Here is a 27671-nt window from a genome sequence, read left to right as displayed (position 1 = left end):
TACATTGTGCACAATGTTTGCTAAGTGCTCCCTATTGAGGTAATTTTATTTTGTCATCCAAACGGGGCCCTTTTGCTGCCATAAGCCATATTGCAGCATGTAGGTAGTCACTGTTTTGCTGAAAAAAGCTACTTTTGGCAATAAAAATCTGTACTGCAGACTAGGTCTAGGTGGGAGAAGAGAACTGGGACTGACTCTCCGCGAAGGAAAGGGAAAGGAGCCCACACAGCAGAGCCACTGCACCGGGGAGGCAGGTGCACAGCCGCAATGCAGTCACCAAGGGCCCAGCTGGCCCTGCTCCGCCTGTGCCAGAACCTCCCTCTGCCTGCCAGCTCGGCGCCCGCCAATGTGAGCCCTGCGCCCCGCCCCCAGGCGGCGCCCCGGGAGAAGGGCGTCGCTCCGGCACAGACTGTGCATGTCCGGAGTGACGCATTGCGGGTGCTGGCCGACCAATCGGCACCCTTCTTTATTCTCTTAACACTACATGCTCCTCCGCCAGGAAAAGTAGCGCCATGCTCCCGAGTCCCGTCGTTTCCCCAAGAGGGGTCCTCCCTTTCCTTCGTGTCTGAGATTTCCCTCTGCTAGGGCCGGGGCAGGGCCTGCGGACACATTCGGGATGTGGGCAGGGTTTGTATTTAAGAGGGGAGCGTGACGGATCTCGTTTCTACTTGGCCTGCTGGGGCGGGTGGAGGAGGGCGGCGCGGAGCGATCCTGGAGGGGAGTGAGCAGGCTTATGAGGCACTGTTTGCCGGCGGGCCGGGCTCAGTGCAAGGCGAGCCGCGTAGCGGTCGGTCAGAGAGAGCTCAGCTGCAGCCCTTGGAGCTTGCGCCCCGCCGCCAGGCCGAGCCGGCATGGTGAGTGCGCGGCTGCCCCGGGCTAGCGCCAGGCCCCGGCTCGCTCTGGCGGGGCGGCTGCAGGATGGGGGCGGCGGTGGAGTCGGGGGGCGGGAGGCGACTCGCGCGCGGCCTTCCCGCCGGTGCCGGTTCAAAATTCAAACTGTCAGCTCCGGCGCTGCGCGCGCCATGATGCTTCCCGGGGGAGGGGGAGTAACGGTTTCTTGGGGCAGCAGCCGCGCCCCTGGCCGGACCTGGGGGGCGCTGGCCCGAGCGCTCGCAAGGCACCGCCGAGCGCTGCGGCTTTGAGGCGAGGCCGCCTCCCCGCACCCTCTGGCCCCGGGCTCGGACGCGCGCTCACCGGCCGGCAGCTCCCGCCGGGAGCCTCTTCTGCGGGCGCTCGCCCCGGCTGCTGTGGCGCGGGATTAGTTGCGGGTCGGGGGCGGCTTCCCGCTCGGTGGCGGGCGCTGCCTGTCTCTAGCCCGGGAGCCCAGCCGAGTCCGCCCCGGAGCGTTTGGTCCCCACCCCAGGACGGGGCTTCTCGGCGCGCCTGGAGCGCGGGGCTGCGCAGTGAAGCGGGTTGTCTCCGAAAGCAACGCCGGCGAGCCCCGTGTGCTGCTTTCGGGTTAAAGGCAGCCGAGCTCTGCAGCCACACGGAGCCCTTCTCCACTCAGCATCTGTCTTCGGGGGTGCGGGCCAAGGCGTAACGATCATCCCCTTGGGTGGGGACGGGCTCATGTGACAAGGCTCCAGATTAAAGACTTTCATGCTTGCGAGTGCTTGTTTTCTACCAAACTAAAATTGGTTTAGGTTGTAAGCCAAGTCCTTGAAGAGAGAAATGGGTGTGAAGTGGTGGTGACACCTTCAGCATGGCTGTGGTCAGCGCCAACAGACCAAACTTGGTAAAATTTGTGAATGACTAATACTCAAGTTGCAAGCAAAATGGTTTTCCCACAGCACAGGCTCTGGCGGCAGATACCTCGTTCAGGTTCATATGACCAATCCAGCTATCTTGTTGCTGATTCTGATTCTGTGCTTCTTAGCAGCATGATTGTCATCACTAATTATGGTTAACAGGTGTTTGACCTAAACGCAAGTTCTGGAATATGATGGCATTTAATTCTGTGACTTGCTTAACTTCATTTCCCCCTCCCCTTAATTTGGTTCCTTTTCACTGCCTGCTATGCAACTAGTGTAAACTGTTAATGGCCTGCACAGGATGGCTAGTGCTCTTGTTTGTTCCAACTAGTATTACAGCCCTGCCTCTAGGGGTTTCATACACTGTTCAGGAGTTACACTACATAATTAGTTGATCTTTGCTTTAAATTTTCTACTTGCTGTTTTATTCATCAGATCACAGGTGGTTGAACTGCAGGTCCAATATTGAATGCCTAACAAGGCTTAATCTAATGATGCAAGTTAGTTTGCTGTAAACCTTGAACAAAACTTTAAGGCAATAATATGTTTGAGGGTGCATTGAAAGATATTAGAAAACTTAAAAAGGTGTATTGATAAAAACAAATCATCCCCTTTTTACACAAATCAGCTTAAGCAACACTCTCTTTAAAATACTATATTTTATAAAAAAAAGTTTGAGGTGGAGGAGGCTGTCAGACAGAATTGGACTAATCGGTTGAGTGGTGGTGTAGGAAACTATCCTAGCAGTGTGGACAGATCAGGTGTTGTGAAGCAAGGTGTGAATAACCGAAGGACTGTATATACTGGCCTCAATATGTAGCATGAGCACTGGGAAGTTTCCTAAAACAGCTCTAGCATTGAGCTATTCCTAGAACTGCTACTAGCTTCACAGCTGAAGGTGTATCATTTGCTTTATGCCTCAGCGCTATATTGGCTTTAATGAGAACATCTAGTAGCAGACTCACTGACTGCACCTTTAACTGCTGTTTTGCAGGGGTTCTGGCAGAACAGAGCTTTCAGGAGTATAAATGGTGTTTGTTCAGTCCTATCCCCCTACCAATGCATTCTATTGCACTGATTTACTTTTTCTATTGCTATATATCTGAGGCCTCAATAGAAAGTTTTCCCCTTCATTCAAAATCTTATGCCCACTTTACTGCCATGAACATGATAAAGAGATTTTGCATGAGTCATGTAATGGGGTATGGTCACAGAAGACCCTTTGGGGGAGAGGGTAGGATTACTTGGTAATCTTGAATGGGGGAGGTGGGTGGCATGAGAATTGGATATGTAAAGCCGTAAAACAGGTTTTAGAAATCGCACAGGTAGTGATTTTGCTTCTTACAAGTGAGTGACACTCATGGCTTTGTGGAGTGGTTACTGGGTATAACTATAAATCATCTAACATGTGCTATATGTCCTCCAGTCAGGTAGAACAATAACAGGGAAGATATTGTTTGTTTTGTAGTATGCTTTGAATGACACTCTTAAACCAGTGATGGGCAACTGAGGCTAGTGAGTGGGCCATATGAGCGGCTCTCTTCATTTCGGTAGGCCGCAAGATTATGGTAACCAAGATAGCCTCCTGGGATATAAATTTTGCGAACACCAGTAGCATACCTAGTATTTGTGGGATGTGCCAGTTGAACTATAGCAGTGCTTTAATTGCATGGAAAGGGAGTGCAGTCAGTGTTGTGTGCCCTTGCTTGACATGTCACTTTAGTAATAACAGCAAGAAAAAACCTACATAGACTGAAATAAGAATGTGGCAACCCTCTGCATGGGCAACAATGAATAAAATGTCGTGGGCTACACATAGCACCCAGTGGGTCTCCGGTTTCTCAGCACTGATCTCAGTGCTGGTTGGTGTTAATTTTGCAAGGATGTCCTCCATAAACTTGATTGGCAGTACAGTAGTGCGCCCCATAGGTTGAAAATATGCCATGTAAGAATTGGATGTCTGAATCTGTCCAAACTTTGTATGTTTTTTTGAAGAAAACTGAACCTAATATTGAACCTGTGTAGCTTTTTGCATCTGTAGCTAGGAAAAATGTGTTTTACTCTACTGAACTGAGGTCATGTGCCTAGATTCAGTACTGGAGCAAGGGGTCACAGATGCAATGGATAGTTTTTTCTTCCCGTGGTCATTACTGCATCCTTTTTCTTAGTAGGCCACTTTGCCTCTTCTATCTGTGTATCATAACCCAACTTTCCTAAAGGGCCTCAACACAAAAGCTAATGGATGTGCTGGACACTTTCATGAATGATAACTTCCAAATGTTGGAAGTTGACAAACCCCTGCCCCCATTGTAGTTTTTCCAAATGTCATTCTTCAAAATAAGTTGGAATATGTGAAACTTTTATTTTATTTTCTGGTAAATCATATTAATGCATGTATTCATTTTCCAGCAATAGGTGGAGTGGATGATTTTGTGGACAAAGACCTTGGTTCTTATGTGAAAGATGTTTGAGAATTAGGGCAGTGTTAAATTGTAGCGTCATGCAATAGTCCTCCCACTTCATTTTAAGACTTTCCTTGAAGGAAACATCTCTACTAACCAACATCAGTGAAATTGGGATAAGAGTCAATGATATCTCAATTTTTGCACTCAGTTTTTAGAGTAGCTGCAGATTATTGGGTTAATCTTGGCAATAGAATTTGAATGGGCAAATCTCTAGAAAGATTTCTTAGTTGGCACACCTCCCCCACCTCACCATACAGACACCAGCATCTACCCTTGTGCAGTATCTCTCAGTAGTCCTAGCCCATCTGGGGGTCAGGGATAGAATCCTACTTCTCAGAGTTCCAGGCACCAGCTGGGAGTCAGGACTGGAGGGCACAGCTCAAGCTCCCCACCATACTAACATCTACCCAACTCCCTACTTCCCCCACCTACGCCATGCAGTATGCTTCTCTTCCCCTCCTAGCCAAGCAGGCTGGAGGAAAGTACTAGGTTTCTCACATTAAACTGCATCCAAACTTTGCTGCTGTAATTAGACTGGTCTTCTCCAGGCTGCCAAGCCAGGAGACAGGGCACTTCAAACTCCCCTCCCCTCTGATTCCTGCCCTCAAGCCACCTACTCCCTCCTGCTCTCCCGGTTCTCCAGCAATGAGCTGCTGCAGCTGAGGGAGAGGGTGGCTACCCACCCCCAGCCAGCCAGAGCCCTGAGCTGCTGGGTGGGCTCATTAAGCAGCTGGGTGGCCAGGCAGGTTATGGGGAGCTTTGGTAGCCTAGAGTTTCTGAAATACAACTGTGAAACACAAACACTATAGTAATTAAGGTAGTGAAAGATTTTCTTTAGACTTGGTGATGATAAAGTGATAAAATACTTGGGAAGGACTGGCTTTTTGAAGACACACAAATACTAAAGGTAAGAATTTTAAATTTTTATTATATAATAGTTGAGTGTTCAGTATCATTTGTTGATTTGTAAATTATTTCCATTTGGCAATGTATTGAAATGGCAAATTTGTCATTGTATATTAATTTTAACTTGTATGTCATATAGTAATGATAAATTTTGATTGAGATTAATAGATATAAGTTTTGAGCATCCTAGAATTTATTTTGACTCTTTTGGATTATGGACATGACATGGCTTTCTGTCTGTCGGTGAATCCATCCGTCGAGTCTTTCCTTTTCTAAATCACTTAACAGATTTTAATGAAATCTTATATTGAAGATTTTTATAAAAAAGTTGTCGGCAATTTTTGTTCTGCAGATGTTAACTCTTCTAACGCATTTTTTTGCTCATTATTCTATTTGTTTTGCTTGACTGTTCATTATTTTGACATCTTTCATTTATAGTTCAAGTTTTTTTCTTTTTTTTTTTAATTTTCAGGGTACCTTTTGTATGAATGTCATGGCTATAAGAGGAGGCATGAATGTAGATATGTAAAGGAAAAGGAGCCAGCTTTAAAACCAATGAGGAGGGGTTCTTTGCTGAATTTCATGAGAGAAGAAGATATGAGGAGTGACAGTTCAAGCTCTCCCATGGATCCATGCATATCAGACCTGGAAAACAAAGCTGCAGAACATGTTGAAGCAGATGTCAGAGTGGTGATCCTTACTTGATTTTGAAGGTTCAAGCCAGGATCAGTCACGCTACTTCAGAAGTGGAAGTGACAATACTGACAGAAGATGTGGTTGTAACAGAAAGAGATACCAAAGAATAGTTGTGACCCAGCTGAGTGGGAAATGACTCCCTTTTCATAAAATATTTTGCCAGAAGTACACCACCTCAGAATTTGGATTCATCTTTCTCATTGCTAGGTAGATGTTTTTGGTAAGGAGAGATGCACGTGAAGAACATTCTTTCAGATGACTAGCAAGTGGGGAAACTTGTCCAAAGAGAATGGCTTGCTTATTCTCCCTCAACTGGTAAAATGTATTGCTATGTGTGCCAACTTTTCTGTGTCAGTGACTCATCAGTTTATAACAAGTTTTGATGTTTGGACAAAGGCAGTCAAAGGATCATCTTGGAGCACTGTTAAAGATGCTGCAGCATCAGAAGTCTGCCAGAATTGACACAACTGAAGATGAAGGCAAGATCATCTAAATACTGGATTGAAATGATGAAGAGAATAGTTGCTGTATGTACTAAGATTCCTTGCTGAACCAGGCCTAGCCTTTTGTGGGGATACTGAAGTGCACAGCTGCCTTAATGGAACTCTCTTAATTGCATTGAACTTCTAGCTGAACTTGATCCGTTTCTCTTGAACACATGCAATGACGTGGGTATGTCTTATCTTTCGAAAACTATAGGGGATGAATTTTGATTGATATATTGGGATTCAAAGTTATGGTGCAGATAATATCTGAGATCAAGAAGGCAAAGTATTATGGAATCAATATCAATGGATCTCCTGATAGTCACTCTGATCAGCTTACAGTGGTGTTTTGTCATGTACTGAGTGATTGGAAGTGTGGTTGAGCAGTTTCTTCAGTTCATCCCCATTGAATAACGTGGTGGAATATACTTAATCTTTTGCAGGATATTCTCAAACTTGATGGCATTGATATTGCAAGCTGCATGTCAATCAGATAACGCCAGCAATATCAGTGGTGTTTATTCAGGGTTTCAAGCTAGGGTTTGTGACCTTAACAGTTTGGCTGAATGGGTTCCTTGTGCTGCCCGTAGTCTGAATTTGATTGGATCAGCTGATGTGGAGTGTTGCCCAGCATCAGTCAGGTTTTGGGGGATTTTGCAGTTATTCATTCTGTTCTTCTCAGCTTCACCCCACAGATGGTCTAAACATGAAGCAAAATACCGATGTTGTGCAAAGCACATGAGAAACAAGATGATTAGCACAAAGCAATACCACCAGAGCACTTTATATGAACTATTCTGAAATTCATCAGGCTTTGATAGACATATATGAACTATTCTGAAATTCATCAGGCTTTGATAGACATAGCTGAAAGTGATCAACAACCATCAGCAGCTGTCCATGAGGCAAAGTCCCTAAAGCTGGATCAGTTGGAGACCACTTTGATGTGCGTCATTTAGATTGACATAGTACAAAAACAAATCGTGTGAATAAAGCTCTACGGGAGGCTGGCATTGAATTGTGCACTGTTGTGAATTTGAGGGTCTTTTAGAACGCTTTCGTGATACCTATGGTGAATTTCATGTGTTTGAAGCAATTGCAACAGATCTCACCAAGCAACTACAATGAGACCCCCACAATGCAAATGACAGCAATTTTTGGGTGACGTTTATATGGGTAATACTCTCGGATTGGAGTGCCAATGGCAAATTTCACACATTGTGCTTCTATCTTATGGATAAACTTACTGTTGAGATTGTCAAACAAGCAGCATAGCATGCACCACATTAAATTAAAGGTTTCGTTTTCTTGTGGATAGGTCAATGCCCGGAGAGGAAGTCTCTAGAGCAAGGCCATTAATCAATACCTACCCGTCCAATCTCAAACATGCATTTACTGATGAATTTCTGTGGTTCTCTGTATACATACGAGAGGAGAAATCTGTGGCACAAATGATCATAAATAACTGACAAGTTTTCCAAATTTCAACATTGCTTTCAGAATGTCTCTTCATCTTGGGCACAAATTGTGAAGGCGAGCAATATTTTCAGTTAAAACTTATAAAGAACTGTCTTTGGTCCACCATGGGACAGAACGACTATCTTCACTTGCACTACTTTCAACTGAGAGAAATGGCATTTCACAATGTAATCTGATTTTTTGCTCAGTCGCAAAGTAAATATCTAATTGTATGTTGTATGTTTGACTAAAGATAACAAATTAAGTTTGATTTACCATTTTCTTTTCTCATTTGAGTAAATTATGAATATTTTTTGGCCCTAAACTTTTTCGTAGACCTTAAGCACTGTGCGTAATGAAAAATCCAGCCATGCCTAAACTTGAAAATGAAACTCTAAGCCCCTCATGCCATTGCATTCTGTCAAGAGTAACTTGTTTTAAAATGGCTCTAATGCCCCGTCCTTGTTGCTGTCAAACTGTGGCGCCCCAAGATTAAAACTAATTGAAAGTTTATAGATGTACACCACTAAACTAATAGTGGTGCAGAATTGCAAAGGCTGTACTACAGTATAGATGAGGCGCCCACTAGGCCCATGAGATGGTTAACCAGTACACTTACCAGTTAACTGGTGAGGGCTTCTCCAGGCCTGTGGTGGGGAGGGGCCCACCACTCCTTTAATTGGTTAACAGGTTAAACATTACGTTTAGCCAGTTAACCAATTAAGCAGGATTTTGGTATTGCTAGTGCATACAGCATAAGCCAACAAAAGTCAAAAGGTAATAAAATACAAAATTGAGACTTCTAATCAAACTTGTCAGATGAGAAAATCTGGTAACCTTTTTAATACAAATATATCGCTAGTAATTTTCAGTACAAACTGGCTATTTGATCACCAGGCTTTCATATGATGTTTTCAACAGACACGCATCACTTGTTTTAGGAAACATTGTGTTTTAGTTACCGGGATTCTCTTCAAAACAGACATTAGTCTGCATTAGCAAGAATGAGACTTGCTAAGAACTGACACATTTTACACACAATTCATAGACTAAATGCCTAAGTCTTTACAGATACATTTATACCTCTAAACACTGTCTAGAGCTGGGCTACTCAACTTGCAGCCTGCGAGTTGCATATGGCCCGCACCCCATTTGTTTGTGGCCCGCAGTGCGACTCTAGCGGGGTTCAACACGTGGCCCGCGGGTGGGATACTTTGAACATGGCCTCCACTGGGAATATGCTTCATAATGATGAGGCTTCTTCCAGGTGGGGTGAGCATTGAAAGATGCAAGGGGATGGGCTGGCTGGAACACACAGGTAAAGGGTGTTGGCATTTCTAGTCCCAGGGAGGAGGTGCCAGGAGCACTGGGACACTGTGGGGAAGTGTTTTATATTCATGCCCGTCAGGGTGAAAGAAGCATGCGCAACCACACTTAAGTTGTAGTCCTCAGCATGTGCTGTGAATATCATGGCCTCCGGGACTTCCAAAGTTGAGTAGCACTTGTCTAGAGGGAACTGGATTGTTCAAGAGATTAGAGATTGGCTTTAGGCAGGGATGGGCAATAATTTTCGGTGGGGCACCACTCCAAGAAAGTGGTCAAGGGCCATACTTTTCTGTGGAGGGAGTGTGGGGTCTAGGTTGGAGGTTAGGTGCAAAAGAGTGCACAGGATAAGGGACTGGGGTGCAGGAGATGCTGTGGGGGCTGATAGGGTGTTTGGGTGGAGGAGCAGGTTGTGACCTGGGTCAGGGGATTGGAGTGTAGGATCAAGGAGGGGAGTGGGGGTGCAGGAGAGGGTTCTGGCCTGGGGAAAGGATGTAGGAAAGAGTACAGGGTTTGGGAGGGAGTTGTCACTTGGGTTTGGATGGTGATCTGGGGGAGGGAGTTGGGAGGTAGCAGGGGCTGAGGTGCCAGAGGCAGGCACTGGATGGGAGGAGTATACCCAAGTGTCTCCTGGCCAGCAGGCTGCAGCACCACTAAGGCAGGCTGGGCGCTTTGCCTGCTGCAGCCCCAGCCCTCCTGAAAATGCAGGCTGCTCCCTCCACATGGCTCTGAACTCTGCATGGAGGAACAAGCTTGTGCTGCCCCAGTTGTTCAGGCCAATCTCTCAGCTCCGATTAGCAAACAGCCAGCCAATCTCTATTGGCTGGAGAGGCCAGTTCTTATTGGCTGGTTGTTTCTGGCAAATAGGAGCTGAGGTTTAGGCTGAAGGTGGGGAGATGCTCGAAGCCACCCCCTCCCTGCAGGTCAGGGAGATGCAGGGACTGGGTTTTAAATGGCAGCAGCTGTGTCCCTCTGAGGGTCCTGGCAGTCTGGTCCATGGGTCAGATCTGGTGGCTTGGTGGGCTGTATTTTGTCCAGCCCTGCTGTAAGGTCTTACCTAGGTTAACTGCCCAGTATTCAGGTCTGTTCAACACTTGGTCACTACCAGATGGCATTTTAACAACCTAGCAGATAAGCTGGTGACAAGTTCTGCTGTAGTCAAGGTGTGTATTGTAATTTTAAAGTTGTAGGCTATTTTTTGAATAGGTAGCTGAGCCATGGTACATTTTGCATTTAAGTGTCCCAGCTCAGTTTTAAAGCTACAAGAACTGAAGTCAATACTTTTTTGCAAAAGTTTTATGACGAACTTATTCACTTTTGTTTTACTGGAATATAATACTGTTTTCTGTTATAGGCTGATCAACTGACAGAAGAGCAGATTGCAGGTGAGTTTTGAGGTGCTGTTAACAAACCTACATTTGAGACTTCACTGTATTGATTTGGTATTAGTTTGTGGCAAGTTAAATGTCTCTAAACATAGGTGCTTGGAATCAAGGGCATGCTGCCTCATCCCCAGCTTGAAGTGACTTACGTTGTGTGTACTAACTTCACTTTAATGATTTGGTAAAAATGTTTAATTTAGAGTTGTATATGCCTGGACTGTTCCTAACAAATAAAACACTGCATTATTGTTCATCCTGAAAGGAAATCAAACTTGTCAGTGCTCATTGTAAACAAATGTAACATGTCATATACTCTGAGAATTCTGCCTATTGCTAATTGCTTAACAGGTCTTAGTTGCCTCTTAATTATTGCTCATTTGCATATTCAAGATAGCATAAGAACTAATATTTTAATTGGCTTTCTGCATAATAGTATCGCTTCCTGGTTAAAATTGGAGTACATTTTTAGAGACTTCTTGCTTAATGTTGTTAGCTCTTAAGGTGAATATAGGTGTGTGCGAATTTCAAAAGTATGATCTAAGGACTAAATTTCCCCCACATCCTGAGATAAATATTGCATACTTGCTTGTATGGGGGTGTAGTGGTGGGTGGCTATTCTGATTATTGCTGCTTCTGCAGAAGAACTAACAGACTTAACTTAGTTGTAAGTCTTCCATTGTTAAAACCTACTATTGTATCTAACTATCAAGAACTCAGATATTGTTTGAATGAGGGACACTGTTTCAACAGATACTAATATCTTGAGTTTCCAGCTACCTTATATTTAAATGGTATTAGAATTAGACTTCAGTGTTTATTTTGAACACACTGAAGCATCTTTATTTCTAATCTTACCAGGCTCCCAACTATAAACAGATCACTGTGTTTGATTGCTCTTGAACATGAATTCTGTGTTCAAACACATTTTAGATGTATCTTGCCTAGCACAGTTCATTATTTACAACCTTTGGGTATCTTCTCTCAGCATTTTTAGGGCACAATTCCCAAACTGAAGAGCAGCAGGACAGCATTGCGTGTATGTATGCTTAAGTCTGAAAATGATTGCAACTTTTGGAAGTTAAACTGTCTTAAGGACACCCAAAATGAAAATCCAAGGCTTATTAAAATAGGCACAATGGTCTTATGCCAGTCTAATTCAGCATCAGACTTTCATAGATAGCTGTTGGCATATTTCAACTTTCAAAGGGCTTTAGAACAATTTTCCTAGTTGCTTAAATTAAATCTTAGTCCTCTTGCATGTTGTAATAATCTTTGCACTGGTGACTGTTGTGGAGTCACAGGAAGTCCAATGTCTGACTGTTTCAGAGGTAATGCAAACATTGAAAGACCAGTGACTCCATTGAAACAGAATGGTTGCCTGGTAACTTTGAAGTCTAAAAGTGGAAAAACAGGATAATTTGAGACTTGTGTATTAGAGTAGTGATTCCCCACTGAATTTGAAAAATAGGTCAAATATAGCCTTAACCTGATAGTGTCTAAGGTTCTGTTATGCCAGTCGTATGTCAAATTACTTATTCTGTAATATCCATGGAACTGTGTTCAATCTACATAACTTTGTCTGCCAAGTTTGATTATGCACGTGTATCTGTGACAAGCGTCTATTCTTATGGCATCAAAAGCTACATAATGGGCACTTCTGTTAGCCTCATTTAGCATGGACATTGTAATTGCCAAGATTTTTTTTTCTCTTTCCCTCCCTATTTCTTTTTCTTCTGCTTTATTTATACTTGTGGACCCCTTGCTCTATTCATCTGAAGTGGGTTCTGCCAACAAAAGTTCATGATACCATCTTCATTTTTTGTCTCGAAGGTGCTGCAGGACCATTTGTTGTCTTAATTTTTTTAAGTTACAGACTAACACGTGGCTACCCCCATGGAAGCTTCTGTTGGAGCACCCAGAAAAATAAATGGATTTAGAGGTGTTTAGGATCTTTCTGTTTTTGTTGTGAATTTTTATAAGACTGGACACAGTGACTTCATTGAAATGGACTTTCAACAATTTTATCTATTAAGAGCACTTTTAGTGTGTGTTGTGCATGACAGCACTGGTATTTCCATGACATCACAGCATTCATTTACAAAATGTACTTCATGCAAGAAAAGGCTCTTTACATGGCCATGAAATTCTCACCGCAGAAGAGCCAGAGCAGGATTTCTAGCCAAATGGAGAAACTTATCTGCACAAGTGTGGCTGTGGAAGCACACTGTGGGTACTTGGGTTCTTTAAACCTTGTCACTTATCTGAGAAGTGACTAAACGGCTGTAAATTCAACAAATGGCTTCATGTATGTCAGACACTATCTGGTGGTATACTAAATGGCTTGAGGCCCAAATATACATTTAAATCCCATTTAATCGGTTAACCAGTTAAGCTGGTGTGGGTAGGGTGTCTGCTCCAGCCCTGCTATCTGGAGTGGCTCCTCCCACCTTTGCAGGGGATGCTCCAACCCCCACTAAAGGACATACTTACCAGTTAACCATTAACAAGTTAACATTTCACATCCCTAATTGTTGACCCTTGGATTGGCATTGGAGGGTTGTGCCAAGTCGGTCCACTTATGTGATGCTTCTCAATTAGGCAACGTTTTATGTTGAAAGAGATGCTCACTTTTAATCCTTAAATCCTTGTGCTAGTCTTCTGAAGACTTTTACCATCTGTTTAATGGCAGAGCTTAGTCTTACAATGATAACTTTTAGCAGCTCTGAAAGTGTTTATTTGGTTTGTTAAAGCATCTAGAGTCAGTTAGCAGAACTTAGTTTTGGACAGTTTGGAGCCATGTGGTCTTAACTTTAGAAGTTACCTTACTGTTCCATAGATCTGTGGCCTGGACTGTGTGCCTGCTCAGTGAGGCTGGGGAGGAGGTCAACAAGAATTGTTCCTGAAGTTGGGTACAAGTCTAAGAATTTCATCTTTAGCTTATGATTTCTGAACAGCTAGCTTGGCTGATCCTATTTTGAAAGGTGATATTGGACCACATCCACAAGGGAGCATAAGAGTTGAAACATGTAGAACAGTGGTCCCCAACCAGTAGATCAGGATCTATAGGTAGATCTTGGAACCTTTGACTGGCGATAGCCACCTGGCAGGATCAAGTGCCGGCACTTCACCTGCCCCTCTCAGCACTGCCATGCTGCTTCTGCCCTCTGCCTTGGAGGTGTCCTCCACCCCATCTCCACAGAGCACGGAGGGGGGAGTAGAGAGGGAGAGTTTACTGGCTGCTTTTGGAAGTGATGCATGGCCAGGGTAGGGGTGAGCCTACTGTAGCTCCCTGCACCACCACCCAGAAGTCACCTGTAGTAAGCAGTGCCTAGCTGGAGTCTGCATTCTGAACTCTGGCCCCAGTCCTGAATCCCTCCTGCACTCCAGGCCTCTGCCCTAGCCCAAGCTCCCAGCCTGCAACCTCTCCTGCACCTCCACTTCTTGCCCCATGCTCAGCTCAAAACTTCACCCACATTCCAAATCCTTTAGCCTAAGATCTGTGTCTGCATCCCCTGCACAGCAACCTTCAGTCCCCAGCCTGATAAGAGTGAGTATGGGGAAGGGAGGGAGGATGGAGTAAGCAGGGGCAGGGCCTCAGAGGAAGGAGGCAGAGCAAGGGTGTTTGGGGTCTGAGGTAGATTCAAAAAAATGATCTCATGCTTAAAAAGGTTGGAGACCACTGATCTAGACAATCAAAGGAATAACACTGAAATCCAAAAAGCCTTAGTTCTAGGTACCCAGGCTCCCTTTTCAAGGAATGGGGTGGCCGGTGGGGAGGGAGGAGAGGTGTGTTCAAGTGTTAAAAGCCAGCAGAACAGGCAGAGAGCTCCCTGAGGTAACCAATGATAGATGAAGAAAAGGATGTATTCAAAGCATCTAAGATAAGCATCCAAATTTGAGCTGCAAGAAGGTTCTTTCCCTAAGCAGTATGAAAGGGAATGAAGTGTCAGGAGGTTTGTGGGGAATTACACACTGAGCGATGCCCACCTTCTCTTAGACCAAGTTCATTATTCCCTCAGGCAGAAAGCTTAGAGGGTGGGCCCTTTCTTCTGTGCTGTTTTTTGAATGGTACTGGCTCTGGCAACCTCTGAGTAAGGATGTTACTCGGGTAATTGAATAATCAAATAGTCGATGCAAGTCTGGAGTCTAGCCCCGGGCTTCAAGTGCCACTTTGAAGCATCCCTTCTTCTTCCCCCACCTTGCTGCCTCTATCTGATAGGGGGGGAAGCAATTAGTTGACTAGTCCTTCATATCCCTACCTCTGAGCATACCTGCTTGCTTAGGTGACTGATTCTTTTCTAGTTCCTGAATCTCTTGGGCTTGAATAGGAGCTAGCTGTCTGCACAACTTGAGGGCAGCAGCAGTATATGTGCTCAGACAAATAAAATTAATCCATATGGGACTCTGATCAAGAGCTTATTCACTTTAAGCACCTACAGTTTGGATGGCAGTTTTATGGTGCCTAAAACTAGAACTGGGCACCCTAAACACTGTAGAGCTGTGTGTGGACCCATTAATGGGTCCTTGACTCCTGATTAATCAAGTAGGGTGAGACAGCTGTTTAAGTGACTTGATTACCTGTTCCGTTAATTCCCTTTAGGGCACCTGGCATTGGCCACTGTCAGAGGAGAGGATACTGGGCTAGATGGACCTTTGGTCTGACCCAGTATGAATTGAATATTGGTAACATATTGTCAAATGGCAAATATTTTTGTTAAACCGCTAACAATTTCTTAGAATATTAGCAGACCAAGACTTTATGGTCTGCAGTAGGCTTAGCCATAGCTGTGTACTTAAGACTACTTACAAACAAAGGAACTTTCTATCAAAAAGGAAGAGGGGAGGTAGTGCCGGGGGGGGCGAGGAGGACAACTTAAAAGCCAGTTCCCCCCAGCTCTGCAGGAGAGGGTAGGGGGCAGTAGTGGCATTCCATCTTTGGCATGTACAAGAGTCTCTGCTGGCGCTCTTGTGCATTTCAAAGCAGAAGCCTGGGGCCACGGTGCGGGAGAGGGGACGCTCGGAGTCCCCTGCTGGCCCCGGGCTTCCTGCAGTGTATTTCCAAGACTGAAACACACGAGTCCCTGCCGGCATTCTTGTGCATTTCAAAGATGGAACACCACATGGCACTTCTGCCTTTTGGGCTCTTGCTACATTTCAAAGTGGAAGCATCATTACTGAGTAATCGATGGAAATTCTATTGACTATTCAGTTATCAACTAATCTAATTTTAATATCCTTAGCTGGCATAGGTCATGTCTAGAGACCACTGGTGCAAACCTTTGAGGGTCATACTCTTTTTCCCTGCTTGTTTCTTCCCCTGTCCCCTGCTTTGGGCCAGGGCCAGGAGCAGCCTAGTGTGGGGTGGGTGGACAGGGTAAGGATGCAAGGGGCTGGAGTTGTGTGGGATTGTCAGCTGGGCTACCTGTCAGGTACAGAGCTGCACCAAGGCTGGGGACAGGGTCAGTTGGTGGGGTGGGAGTGGGGTAGGTCTAAGTGGTACTCCGTCCTGTTCCCTCCCTCTCTCACCCCCCCCCCCCCCCCATGGAGGCTAGTTGATCTTGCTGCACTGCCTTGTTCCTCTGCACCCATGTAGGGGGCATGCCTCACAATTGCACAGTCTTGAAATACTACACTGAAGTATTATAGCTCATCACCTGCATCATTGGTGTTTCAAGTGTAGGTATATCCTTCATGACCGTAAATCCATTCTAGTCCCCCTCTCTGAACTAACATCTATTTGTCCACTTGGTTTAAATTGCAAGCTTTTCAGGGCAGGGACCCTCACAACTTGTTTAATTTGCTTTGAACAATTGTGCATTGTATACATGTCAGGTACACGTAGTATGTGGTTCAAATCTGGTAGAACAGTGATCTCCAACCTTTTTAAGTACATAATCATTTTTTGAATTTAAGTTAATCTAGGATCTACCTCAGACCCATATCCCCTTGCCCTGCCTCCGTCCCTGCACCTATACTACCCCTTCTGAGGCCCCATCCTATTCACTTTGTGGCGATGGGGAATGGGGGGGTGGGAGGGCACCTTGACTTCAGTGCCTCCGCTCCACTTCCACCCTGAACAGCAAGCAGGAGGTTCTTGGGGGCAGCTTCAAGACAGAGGTCAGGAGCAGCACAGTAATGGGGAAAGAGGCAGCTGAAGACAGCCTCCCAGCCAAACCACCCGATCATCTGTCAGAGGCTCTAGCATCTACCAGTAGATCCTGGTCAACTGGTTGGTGACCACTGTGATGGAACAATTAAGGTGCTTAAATTTCAGTTCAGTTTTCCAACAGATGTTGTTACAATGCAGTAAAACGAGTGAGGGCACTTAAATAAGCTTGCAATATATTGCCTTACACTACCAAGGTTGTTTGGTTGTCATTAAGAGCCATTGAAGTTTATTTTGGTATTCCTGCTTTTCTCAAGGAATAACACAGGGAAGTACAAGCAAAGCAACAGGAGAATATAATCTTGTCCCTGACAGCTGTAATGGAGACCGTGGCCCCTATGCACAACAACTCTCTTCTCCCCTAGCTCCATAGCCTCTACTGCTGAGGCCTCAGGATGTGACGGAGGTGTATAGGGAGAACAATGAAAGGGCAGTCTCAAACTCAATCTTCAGGGCCTCAGTAGGTAAAAGGCTGTCATCCTTGTGTTTCTGAGCACCCCTTTCGGATTCCCACCATGGGCTTCTTTTCTGTCCCTGCTGTCTTTCCTAAATAAAAATGCATATCTGAGCAAGTCTCTATTGCTTGTATTGTAGGAGAAGGGTGGGGGATTACAGGTAAACACGCAGGAGGCAGGGGCACCTCAAGAGTAAAGTGCATGACTTTCAAAACTGGCTATTCATAAAACTTTCTTTCAAAGCCTCTATGACTTGGACTGCCCCATGCCCCTGGGCTACGTCTACAGTGGCAAGATTTCGCACAAATACTCTTTAATGCAAGAGTTTTTGAGTTAGAGTATTTGAGTAAGAGAGCGTCTGCACTGGCATGTGCCTTTGCGCAAAAGATGTGCTTTTGCGCAAGAGCATCCATGCCACTGTAGACACTCTCTTGTGCAAGAAAGCTCCGATGACCATTTTAAATATCAGGCTTTCTTGCACAAGAAATTGATGTTGCCTGTCTACACTGGTCTCTTGCGCAAGAGGGCTTATCCCTGAGCGGGAGTGTCAGAGTACTTGCGCAAGAGCACTGATTTTATACATTAGAATGTCAGTGTTCTTGCGCAAGTACTCGCGGCCAGTGTAGACAGGCGGTAAGATTTTGTACGATATCTTACTAATATAGATGTAGCCCTGGTATCTGGTTGCTTAAAATCTGTGGCTCTGCCTCAGCGCCCACCGTTACTAAATAACTTCTCTTCTCTCTCTCCCCCCCCCCCCCTTTGTTCTCCCAAGATTCTGGAGCATGCACCAGGCTGCCCCCATAAAGGAAATGTTTTATTTGCTGCGGTCCAACCTATTTAGCAGACTCCTAAACGTTCCCTTTAAATACCCAAATGCGCATTCAACCACCAATTACAGACTGAACAAGAGCAAAATGAACTGATCCTTACTGGGGTCCAGGCTGCCTGTGGACTTCAATGAGCCACAGGACCAAGGGGTAGGTTGGGTCCTCTCTGATTCTGACTTTCTATTCTGGAAAAGTTCCAGAATGCATCTTTCTGAAGAGGGAGAAGTTCTCAAAGATATATGTGCCTTTCCCAATCATCCTACAGTGCTGTCAGTGAAATGGCCTGTATGAGCCACCAGCTCCTGTAGCACCATGGAAAAGTACCCCTTGTGGTTTATGGACTCCTTTGCAAGATGATCAGGGGGCCCAAGGTGATGATGTGCATTCAGTTTATTGCCCCACCTCAGTTAGGGAATCCCATCACAACAAAGCCATCCACCAGGGTATCCACATTTCCCAGAGTCACTAGTTTTGGTTGCCTTGGCTACTTGTATAACAGCCCCTACTGTAGACTTCTCAACTCCAAATGAATTCCTAACTAACGCACTTTTCCATGGTCAGAGTGGGTCTCAGTGTCTCCCTGTGCTTTGTGGGGCGGGGAGCCATTTGCAAAGTTCCATGGAAGTGGCCTTGCACATTCACAGGTTTTGCAGCCACTGATGATTGTCCCATACCTGCAGCACTATACAGTCCCACCAGTCTGTGCTTGTGTCTCAGCACCAGAACCAACATTGCGCTGTGTTCAGAGGGTTGTTTGGCAGCTGCATTTCCATTTTGCTGAATGCAGAGGTTTGCCTGTACAGTATGCCCAGGAGACCCCAAGATAGAGATGATCTCCAGGGATGTTCCTGCTTGTCCTCTTCCTAGCATACTATGTTTACAGTCTCAAAATACTGCACCATTTGGCACCAAGGTAGACATCATCACAATGGTTTGATGCAGAGCAGGATCCACAAGTGGGGGTCCGTACCCACACTGTTATGGCGTCTGCGCAGGTCCAAATAGGGTGCAAAAAGGCTGTTTCCTGTTGATCTCAACTGGAGGGGGGTGTAGATGTGCATTCTGGGTCACTGACCACACGAACCCATAACCACCCACTGCATAGTTTTGGTTCTAGTGTGCACCGGAAGCATAATCCAGAATGGAAAGCAACACAGGCACCCGTAGTGGATTGCTCTCAAAGTCAACAGCAGTCTACCTCATTGGGATGCACTATTTCAAACTATGTTGAATTGTTGCACACAGTGGGGACATGAACCTTTGACTGTACTAAATCAGGTGCCAAGACATTGACTGTAATAAAGTTGACCATATATCATGCTGTAGATGTGGCCTCAGTCGCCTACTTAGATGACAACGTATCTTACTGTGTCTACTGCAGATAGTTGTGTGTAAGTGTAATCTTCAGCATTCTGGCCATTAAGCTTCAAACTGGCTTCATGTTGCGAAATAAATGAGTCAGTCAAACCTCACTTGAGTTTAAATCAGATGCCTCTTGCAAAAGTGGATGGGTTGGTGGAGGTGTGTTTTTGTTTGCTTGTTGGGATGGACTCAAACCGCTTCATTGCTGCCTTGTACAGCCAAACAGCATATCTTCTACTGACCTTCCTCAGGGAATGTAGTTGATATTTGGGCGTACTTGAAGGTGTTCACTCCTGTCCCTGGTACAGCAGATAGCAGTGAATCACTTGTCTCTAGCTTGATCTTTACTCACATTTTAAGGGCTCTACTAGCACTGCTCAAAGTAAGCCTTCAGAAGTGAGGTAAATTAATACCTTCTGGAAAAATTGCACTTTACTTTTAGTGAAGAATCCACTCAGGTGGTTAAGTGCAACTGAAAACCAGAAATCAAACTAACTATTGTAAAATAGTACAAGAGCCAATACGCCTGATTTGTTTTTGCTAACGAATGAAAGGTTACTGTTCAAAGGCTACTTGTAACTAGGGATTTAAATGGTTAACCTCACCCTGTTGGCCCTCTGCCGGGGAAGCTTCACTATATGCTGTGCAGTATCACTTGACTCCGGGAGCCAGGCTAGCAGGGGCTGCTGGTAACCATGTAACTGCTAGTATTTTTAGCAGTTGCATGGTTACATTTTTTAATTACTTTTTACATCCCTATTTTTGGCTAAGATATTGTAGCTGAAATAGCTATAAATACCTACTTTAATAATGTACAAAAGAGCTTGTGATGTTTCATCTATAGTAGAAGATGAAACAGGCTGCTAATGAAGTTTCAATATTTTGTTCTATGTCTAGTTTATATTTTCAAATTGTTCCTGTAGATTAGGGTGCTGATGGTCACAATTGCTAAATACTGGACTCACATCAAGCAAGGCTATGATGTCGGTTGACCATCTGTTTGAGAAGTCAGATGATAAATATTCTAGAAGAATGTGCTCCTTTAGGTTAAGGCTGCTCATCCTAAACCTACTGCTTTCAAGTACTGTATGCAACAGAACTTAGAGTTAAAATCAACTTACATGTTTACTTGGAAAATCTCTGCAAGCATGTTTCCTTGATAAGAAGTAGTTCTCCGTAAATTCTCTTAAGAAAATTATCAAAGTTAGTGTATGTTATACTCTAATGGTAGATCCGATCAAAACAGATTTGGAAAACTATTTCCATAGAAATTTTAATTGTGACTGTTGCCACTTTTCATACCACACTCTAATGTATGGCTAACCCTGTCATATTAGGTTTATTTTTTTTTTCCTAACTCATTCAGTTAGTGGAGTTACTGATAGAAGTTCCCTCACAATTGTAAACCCTAAGTGGAATTCAAACTTCAGAAAAATGGAAAGTGAAGCTTACCCTAGCATATATTTAAGAGCTTTTTCTAAGACTTGCTAGGATTAACCTCATACTTTAATTGAATTGTCCTGTAGATAAGTCTGGTAGATCCAACTGTACTACTGGGAAATATTCCTTCATATCATGACTCTAGACAGGTTATTGGTTACTTCAGATGTTGGATTTAGTTTTCTAGAATGAATATTGTCTAATCTAAATCAAGAAACTAATAATTGATCATTATTAGTGATAATAATTGATCACAAGCAATACATTTTTAACTATGATTATTAAAACTAACCAATGCCTGGTGTCTTGTTTTGTCAAACAGAATTCAAAGAAGCCTTTTCATTATTTGACAAGGATGGTGATGGTACTATAACAACAAAGGAATTGGGAACCGTGATGCGATCGCTTGGTCAAAACCCCACGGAAGCTGAGCTACAGGATATGATCAATGAAGTAGATGCTGATGGTAAGCTTTCTAAGAAGCAGTTAATTGAAAATAAACTTATTAAATGCATTACTAATAACAAAATTATCTTGCAGGCAATGGCACAATTGATTTTCCAGAATTTCTGACAATGATGGCAAGAAAGATGAAAGATACAGACAGTGAAGAAGAAATTAGAGAGGCATTCCGTGTGTTTGATAAGGTACTGAAGGGTTGTATAAGGTTTGCAAGTTAGTTGAGGGATTGAATAAAATCACTTCCAAATAACACCTGCCACTAACTTTCCAAACTGTAGAAATCCTGTACAGCAATTAGATTATATATAATAAGTACAGTTTCTGCTCTTGGACTTGGATGATCCTCTTCATATAACAAATGGAAGGCCTGGTGGACATACCTTAGGTTCTAGTCAGTGAGAAATTGTTCCTACTACTTGGACTGATTTTGAAATACTAATAAATCTTATTGGGAGGCAAGTTATAAAATTCAGTGTACAAATGGAGGTCTCTTTCAGGAGGTTCACACAAGACAATTCAGGTCGTTCTTCAGTAAAGCACCCGAGTGCCTATGTAAATGGTTACCATACTTGTTCAAAGCTGGAAATATAGCTTCCATAAATTCACAAGAACTTAGATGCTACACGTTTTGGCTGCATCTCATGGATTTTTTTTTTATTATAGTCAAGTGCCTTAAAAGCTGCTTAAATTCAAGTAGTGGTTGGTCATCAGACTTAAGATAGCACTCTATCAAAGAATGGTTGAGACCGGTGAGAATTTACTACTTCATTTACATTGTTTATAGAACAAATATAAAACCAGATCACTTGGGTTTTTTTGAATGTTATACTGGTAAGATATACTTATTAAGTCATACAGTAAATGTAGGGCTAGTAACTTGTGAATTGTTAAGATACCACAGAAAACAAATCTGACACTGGGCACTGGTTCTCTATAAGTGATATAATAGTAATTATCCTCTAGGGAAGCTCCTAAATCTTGTCCAGGAGTACTGTATGTAGAATAAATTCAGAGGTTATTTAGTTTATACTGAATTCTCTTCAAAGGTTTTCAACTTTCTTTAGGATGGAAACGGTTATATTAGTGCTGCGGAACTTCGCCATGTGATGACAAATCTTGGAGAGAAGCTAACAGATGAAGAAGTTGATGAAATGATTAGGGAAGCAGATATTGATGGTGATGGTCAAGTAAACTATGAAGGTAAGCTTTAATAAGAACAATTGATGTTTTCTGGCTGAGCGGAGGAGCGGAGCGCCACCAGGGAGGGGGAAGTGCGGCAATTCCTGCTGATGGGCTGCCTGCATGCAGCTCCGGTGCGAGGAGGCAAGGCATGAGCCAGAGAGCGGGACGCTGGCAGGTGTCAGGACGCTGGCATGATGTGGCGTCGTGACATCACGGCTGGCCACTACCGGTTTCAAAAAGGCTCCGGCAGCCCTGCAACCTGGAAGGCAGAAGCCAGGTAGGGGAGGGGAAGGGGCTTGTGCTGAGCGGAGGAGGGCAGGTCAGGAGAAAGGGGCAGGGTGCAGGAGAGACAAATGCCACGGGGCCAAGTGGAGACACATGGCGTTTTGTTTTTGCTCGACACAAATTTTTAGCCCACGTGTTCAGTATTTTTTGGGAAAGCATCCCTACTTGCAGCCTGCAGTTGTTTTCTTTGCAGTAATATGGCCATCGCCACTTTCCGAGTGGTGCAGGCCTGCTGTAGGGCAACCGAAAGGGTCTTGATGGATACTAAAAAAACCCTCAGATCCTTCAACTGTAATGTACCTTAATCATTCTAGTCGTCTAAGATTAGATATCTTTCTGTATATCTTAAGCTTTGCAAGCATTTGACTTTAGTGGGAGGCCACTTTAATGTGTTCAAATAGACTTGCAGTTAATGGTAACAAAATGCTACTCCCAATGTATATTGTAACGTAAGAGGGTAAGCAAATAACCATTTAGATTACTAGCAATTGGTATACAGAACTATAGAAGCAAACTATCAATTCTATATATATTAATCAGATATTTCCATTTTGACAAAGTCTAGCATTGGTCCCTGTAATCTCAAGCACTTTCACAGAAAAGGTTTCATTTTTCTAAAGTAAAAAGTTGCCTGGCATAGGTTTCCCTAACATTAATCACACTTCAGGGGCCAGGACCAAGTAATGTTTCTCTATATAATATAGATCCTGCGAGCTCTATGTTAGTAATTGGATTTCTTTCCTTTTATCTCCCATTGTCAATGGCAAATTCTTCCTCCCCGCTAGTAGGAAAACTAGTCCAGCATATAAAGAAAGCACATACAATGAGGAACTGATATCTGTTCCACCTCTCCTGCTGCCCAGCAGCGTTTGTGGCTCCTTCGCTCTGTTGCTCAGTGACTAGCTAATGTTCCCTAGTGCATGCTAGTTAATGTCTTCAGAGGCGCTCAAATTTCACCCTGTCAGCACATTCTTCCTTGGGTTTAAGGAGATCTAGACTCATAGATTTTAAGGTCAGGATGAAATATTGTAATGGTGTATTCTGATCTCCTGTGTAACACATGCCATACAAATTCCTCAAAATAATGCCTAGAGTTTATTTTTAGAATCATTCAATTTAGATTTAAAAATTCATCATAACCCTTGATAAATCAACACTATTTATCCTTGCTATCAAAAATGTGCTCCTTATTTGCCATATAAATTTGTCTAACTTTAACTTTCAGCCATTGTCTCATGGTACAACTTTGTTATGTATTGTTGAACACAATAATTGAATAACGGGCGTTTCATGCTATGACTTAAATTGTCAACTGCTTCATGGACCCATATCGCAGCCTCTCCTAGGCACAAACAGTTTAAAAAAAAACCTAGTTATTTTGGAGGGGTTTTATGTCATGGCAGGTTAATTTCCCTCTCTTATAAAAGAGACTAGTAATGCAGCCTTTGCCCAGTAGTCAAAGCTAGTACATTAATGTCTTTTCAAAGTGGAAATCTGCAGCTGCTAAGCATTTGCTGAAGACCCATCAAACTTTCTGAAGACTCATAGAATCATAGGACTGGAAGGGACCTCGAGAGGTCATCGAGTCCAGCCCCCCGCCCTCAAGGCTGGACCAAGCTCTGTCTACACTATCCCTGACAGATGTCTATCTAACCTGTTCTTAAATATCTCCAGAGAGGGAGATTCCACCACCTCCCTTGGCAATTTATTCCAATATTTGACCACCCTGACAGTTAGGAATTTTTCCTAATGTCCAATCTAAACCTCCCTTGCTGCACTTTAAGCCCATTACTCCTTGTCCTGTCCTCAGAAACCAAGAGGAACAAATTTTCTCCTTCCTCCTTGTGACACCCTTTTAGATATTTGAAAACCGCTATCATGTCCCCCCTTAATCTTCTTTTTTCCAAACTAAACAAGCCCAGTTCATGAAGCCTGGCTTCATAGGTCATGTTCTCTAGACCTTTAATCATTCTTGTTGCTCTTCTCTGTACCCTTTCCAATTTCTCCACATCTTTTTTGAAATGTGGCGCCCAGAACTGGACACAGTACTCCAGCTGAGGCCTAACTAGTGCAGAGTAGAGCGGCAGAATGACTTCATGAGTTTTGCTTACAACACACCTGTTGATACAACCTAGAATCATATTTGCTTTTTTTGCAGCAGCATCACACTGTTGACTCATATTCAACTTGTGGTCCACTATGACCCCTAGATCCCTTTCTGCCATGCTCCTTCCTAGACAGTCACTTCCCATCTTGTATGTATGGAACTGATTGTTCCTTCCTAAGTGGAGCACTTTGCATTTCTCTTTATTAAACCTCATCCTGTTTACCTCTGACCATTTCCCTAACTTGCTAAGGTCATTTTGAATTATGTCCCTATCCTCCAAAGAAGTTGCAACCCCACCCAGTTTGGTATCATCTGCAAACTTAATAAGCGTACTCTCTATCCCAATATCTACATCATTGATGAAGATATTGAACAGTACGGGTCCCAAAACAGACCCTTGCGGAACTCCACTTGTTATCCCTTTCCAGCAGGATTTAGCACCGTTAATAACAACTCTCTGACTACGGTTATCCAGCCAATTATGCACCCACCTTATCGTGGCCCTATCTAAGTTATATTTGCCTAGTTTATCAATAAGAATATCATGCGAGACCATATCAAATGCCTTACTAAAGTCTAGGTATATGACATCCACCGCTTCTCCCTTATCCACAAGGCTCGTTATCCTATCAAAGAAAGCTATCAGATTAGTTATATATCGATTATAGCTGCCTTAGAAACAAATATTTTTAACTCTGGTGAGGCAAGATAAGGCATCAGTGTTACGGGATTCAATACTACAAAAGTCCCTTAGGTTTTGGGGGACAAGCTGACATTCAGAACTACAACTGCAAATGACATCCTGATATGCAGGTAACAGGTTCTTTTGGAACAGATTGGAAAAGATAGCAAAACATCAAACATTGTCCCGCAAAAGGCATCTCAAACATTCATTAGCACAGTAGCTCTGTAAATACAGGGGTCTTGACGGCTTGTAATGAGAGGGTTTGCAAGATACTAATACATCTTTCTTTTTCTTTTCAGAATTTGTACAAATGATGACAGCAAAGTGAAGAGATTGTACAGAATGTGTTAAATTTCTTGTACAAAATTGTTTATTTGCCTTTTGTTTGTAACTTATCTGTAAAGGGTTTTTTCCCTTACTGTCAAAAATATGCATGTATAGTAATTAGAATTCCATTTCATGTTTTTTCTCCCTCTATCTTACTGTCATTGTTCTGACAAGTTTTTGGAAAAATTGATCAAAAGTAACAAATGTTGCATGTGGCTTACTTTGGATATTTAAGCCCTTCTGCCCATCTAAAGTCTGTTGGAGTTGATCAAATGAGGGAACATCTGGGTTATGCTTGTTAAAGTAGCTTTCTTCAGGAAACTTAGCATGTTGTTAAAACGTGGAGCCTTAACTCTGCGTGGACTATTGACAGTTAACAATATGGAACTTAAAAGTTGCACTATTGCAAAACGGGTGTATTACCTAGGTACTCGTTCGTACACTATTTTTTTTTGTACCAGAAAATCATTTTCTCTTACTATGCTTATTTAAACTCTGTTTAGCCACTTCTTTTCAGAATAATCTGCTTATGGCACAATTTGCCTCAGATCCATTCCAAGTTGTATATTTGTTTTCCAATAAAAAATTACAACTTATGCATATTTGTGTATCCTTTAGTTATTTATGGTATTAGACTGCAATGAGATTAATAGCCTCAGCATGCAGGCAGAGTGTATTAGATATTTAAAATTACTTGTGAATGCTGAGACAACTAGTGTCCTGGGGGAAAGTGGCCATTTTTATCATGTGAATTCTATATTTGGAGAAACTACTGCAGAAAGTCACAGAACTGCCTGAAATATTATTTTTTCTTGAGGGCTGCAAGTTTATACATCCTAACACTAAATATTTGGGCATCAATTTTGTTCCAGCTCTGTAAGGAAATGGAGCACAGCCTGGCAAATCCCACTGTGCTCCTCTGCACTGTCCAGATTGAATCGCAGAAGGTGTTATGTTTACGCTCCATAGAAGAGTTCTCTCAATGGCATCTGGTCCAATCAGAAGGTTTTTATTTAATGTTGGGAGGTTTCTATAGTGAGCCTCCATGTTGTACTTCTAATTCAGACAGGCCGTCCTTACAACTGTCAGCATTAATTCCGAAAGTAAATTCAAGAACTATTCCTCTTTCAGTTAAGCATCAACATCCATCTTTGGAGCACTGACAATTTCATGGGAGTGCAATCCTTTTTTTCCCCCTCAGAGTTACTGCAATAAATTAATGTGGCACTTTTTCTTAGTCAAAGTTATTTATTTTCTTTGTTGGAAGTCTTCACATATTAGTGACTATGGAATTTGGAGCTATTCAGTCACTAGCATTGTTCTAGTCTGTTCCTGCCTTGACATCATTGACAGAAATAGGCAGCCTGATACATCTGAAAGGTTTCTTTCTTTGATCCACATTTGAGGACCATATTACTTAGTCTGGACACAAATACATCCAGAATAGAGACTTTTATTTAGGGACCAAATCTTTAATAGTGGGTTCTTTAGTCTGGAAAAAGGTAAAATAAGATCCAATGGCTGGAAGTTGAAGCTGGACAAAATGAAGCCTTATCTATTTCACCCTCTATTCAGAGGGGTACACACTGCACTGCGTCTTGTGTTGTGAAACACCCAGTTTTGGTAACACAAAAGCTTCACTGGTACGAAAGACTTTTTTTTTTCTTTTCTCTTTCCTTTACTGTTGACAAACATGCACAAGACTTTTTTCACTTTTATTGAACTCTGCTGTCCTGCAGCCAGGTAAACAACAATCTGCCTCTCCCTTTTGCAAGCCCTGGGAAATTATAAATTCCATTTTCTTCTTGATGGCTCAGCATGGACGGATCTTCTGGTATCTTCTTAGGTAATCATTTCTAGCTATCTAACCAAACACTCTCCTGCTTGGACCACTGCAGAGGTAT

The 27671-nt window shown here is 43.3% G+C and overlaps 1 protein-coding gene across 4 annotated transcripts; it reads left to right on the top strand.

Annotated features, from left to right (window-relative positions):
* The first annotated feature begins 714 nt into the window (after window positions 1-714).
* On the top strand, window positions 715-26365 carry LOC102456219 (calmodulin-1). Of its 4 annotated transcripts, XM_075925400.2 has the most exons (7): window positions 6569-7114; window positions 7155-7949; window positions 10439-10469; window positions 21042-21185; window positions 21260-21366; window positions 22246-22381; window positions 25740-26365. In XM_075925400.2, the coding sequence occupies exons 2-7, from the start codon at window positions 7887-7889 to the stop codon at window positions 25766-25768; spliced, it is 510 nt and encodes a 169-aa protein (XP_075781515.1). In that variant the 5' UTR covers window positions 6569-7114; window positions 7155-7886; the 3' UTR covers window positions 25769-26365. The 4 variants fall into 4 exon arrangements, with proteins under 4 accessions (XP_075781516.1, XP_075781514.2, XP_006125556.1 ...); XM_075925401.1 differs by lacking the exons at window positions 6569-7114; window positions 7155-7949 and adding an exon at window positions 715-854; XM_006125494.5 differs by lacking the exons at window positions 6569-7114; window positions 7155-7949 and adding an exon at window positions 5613-6490.
* Window positions 26366-27671: the final 1306 nt, after the last annotated feature.

The sequence above is a fragment of the Pelodiscus sinensis genome, chromosome 3 (assembly GCF_052426305.1).
Source record: "Pelodiscus sinensis isolate ZL-2025 chromosome 3, ASM5242630v1, whole genome shotgun sequence".
NCBI classification, from domain to species: Eukaryota; Metazoa; Chordata; order Testudines; family Trionychidae; genus Pelodiscus; species Pelodiscus sinensis.
The sequence above is the reverse complement of the archived record's forward strand: the minus strand, read 5'-3'. Positions and strand labels throughout refer to the sequence as shown.

Coding starts and splice junctions, on each gene's coding strand:
- LOC102456219 (XM_075925400.2), top strand. CDS start 7,887: ATGGGACAGAACGACTATCTTCACTTGCACTACTTTCAACTGAGAGAA. Junction 10,470..21,041: donor GACAGAAGAGCAGATTGCAG/GTGAGTTTTGAG, acceptor TTTGTCAAACAG/AATTCAAAGAAGCCTTTTCA. Junction 21,186..21,259: donor CAATGAAGTAGATGCTGATG/GTAAGCTTTCTA, acceptor ATTATCTTGCAG/GCAATGGCACAATTGATTTT.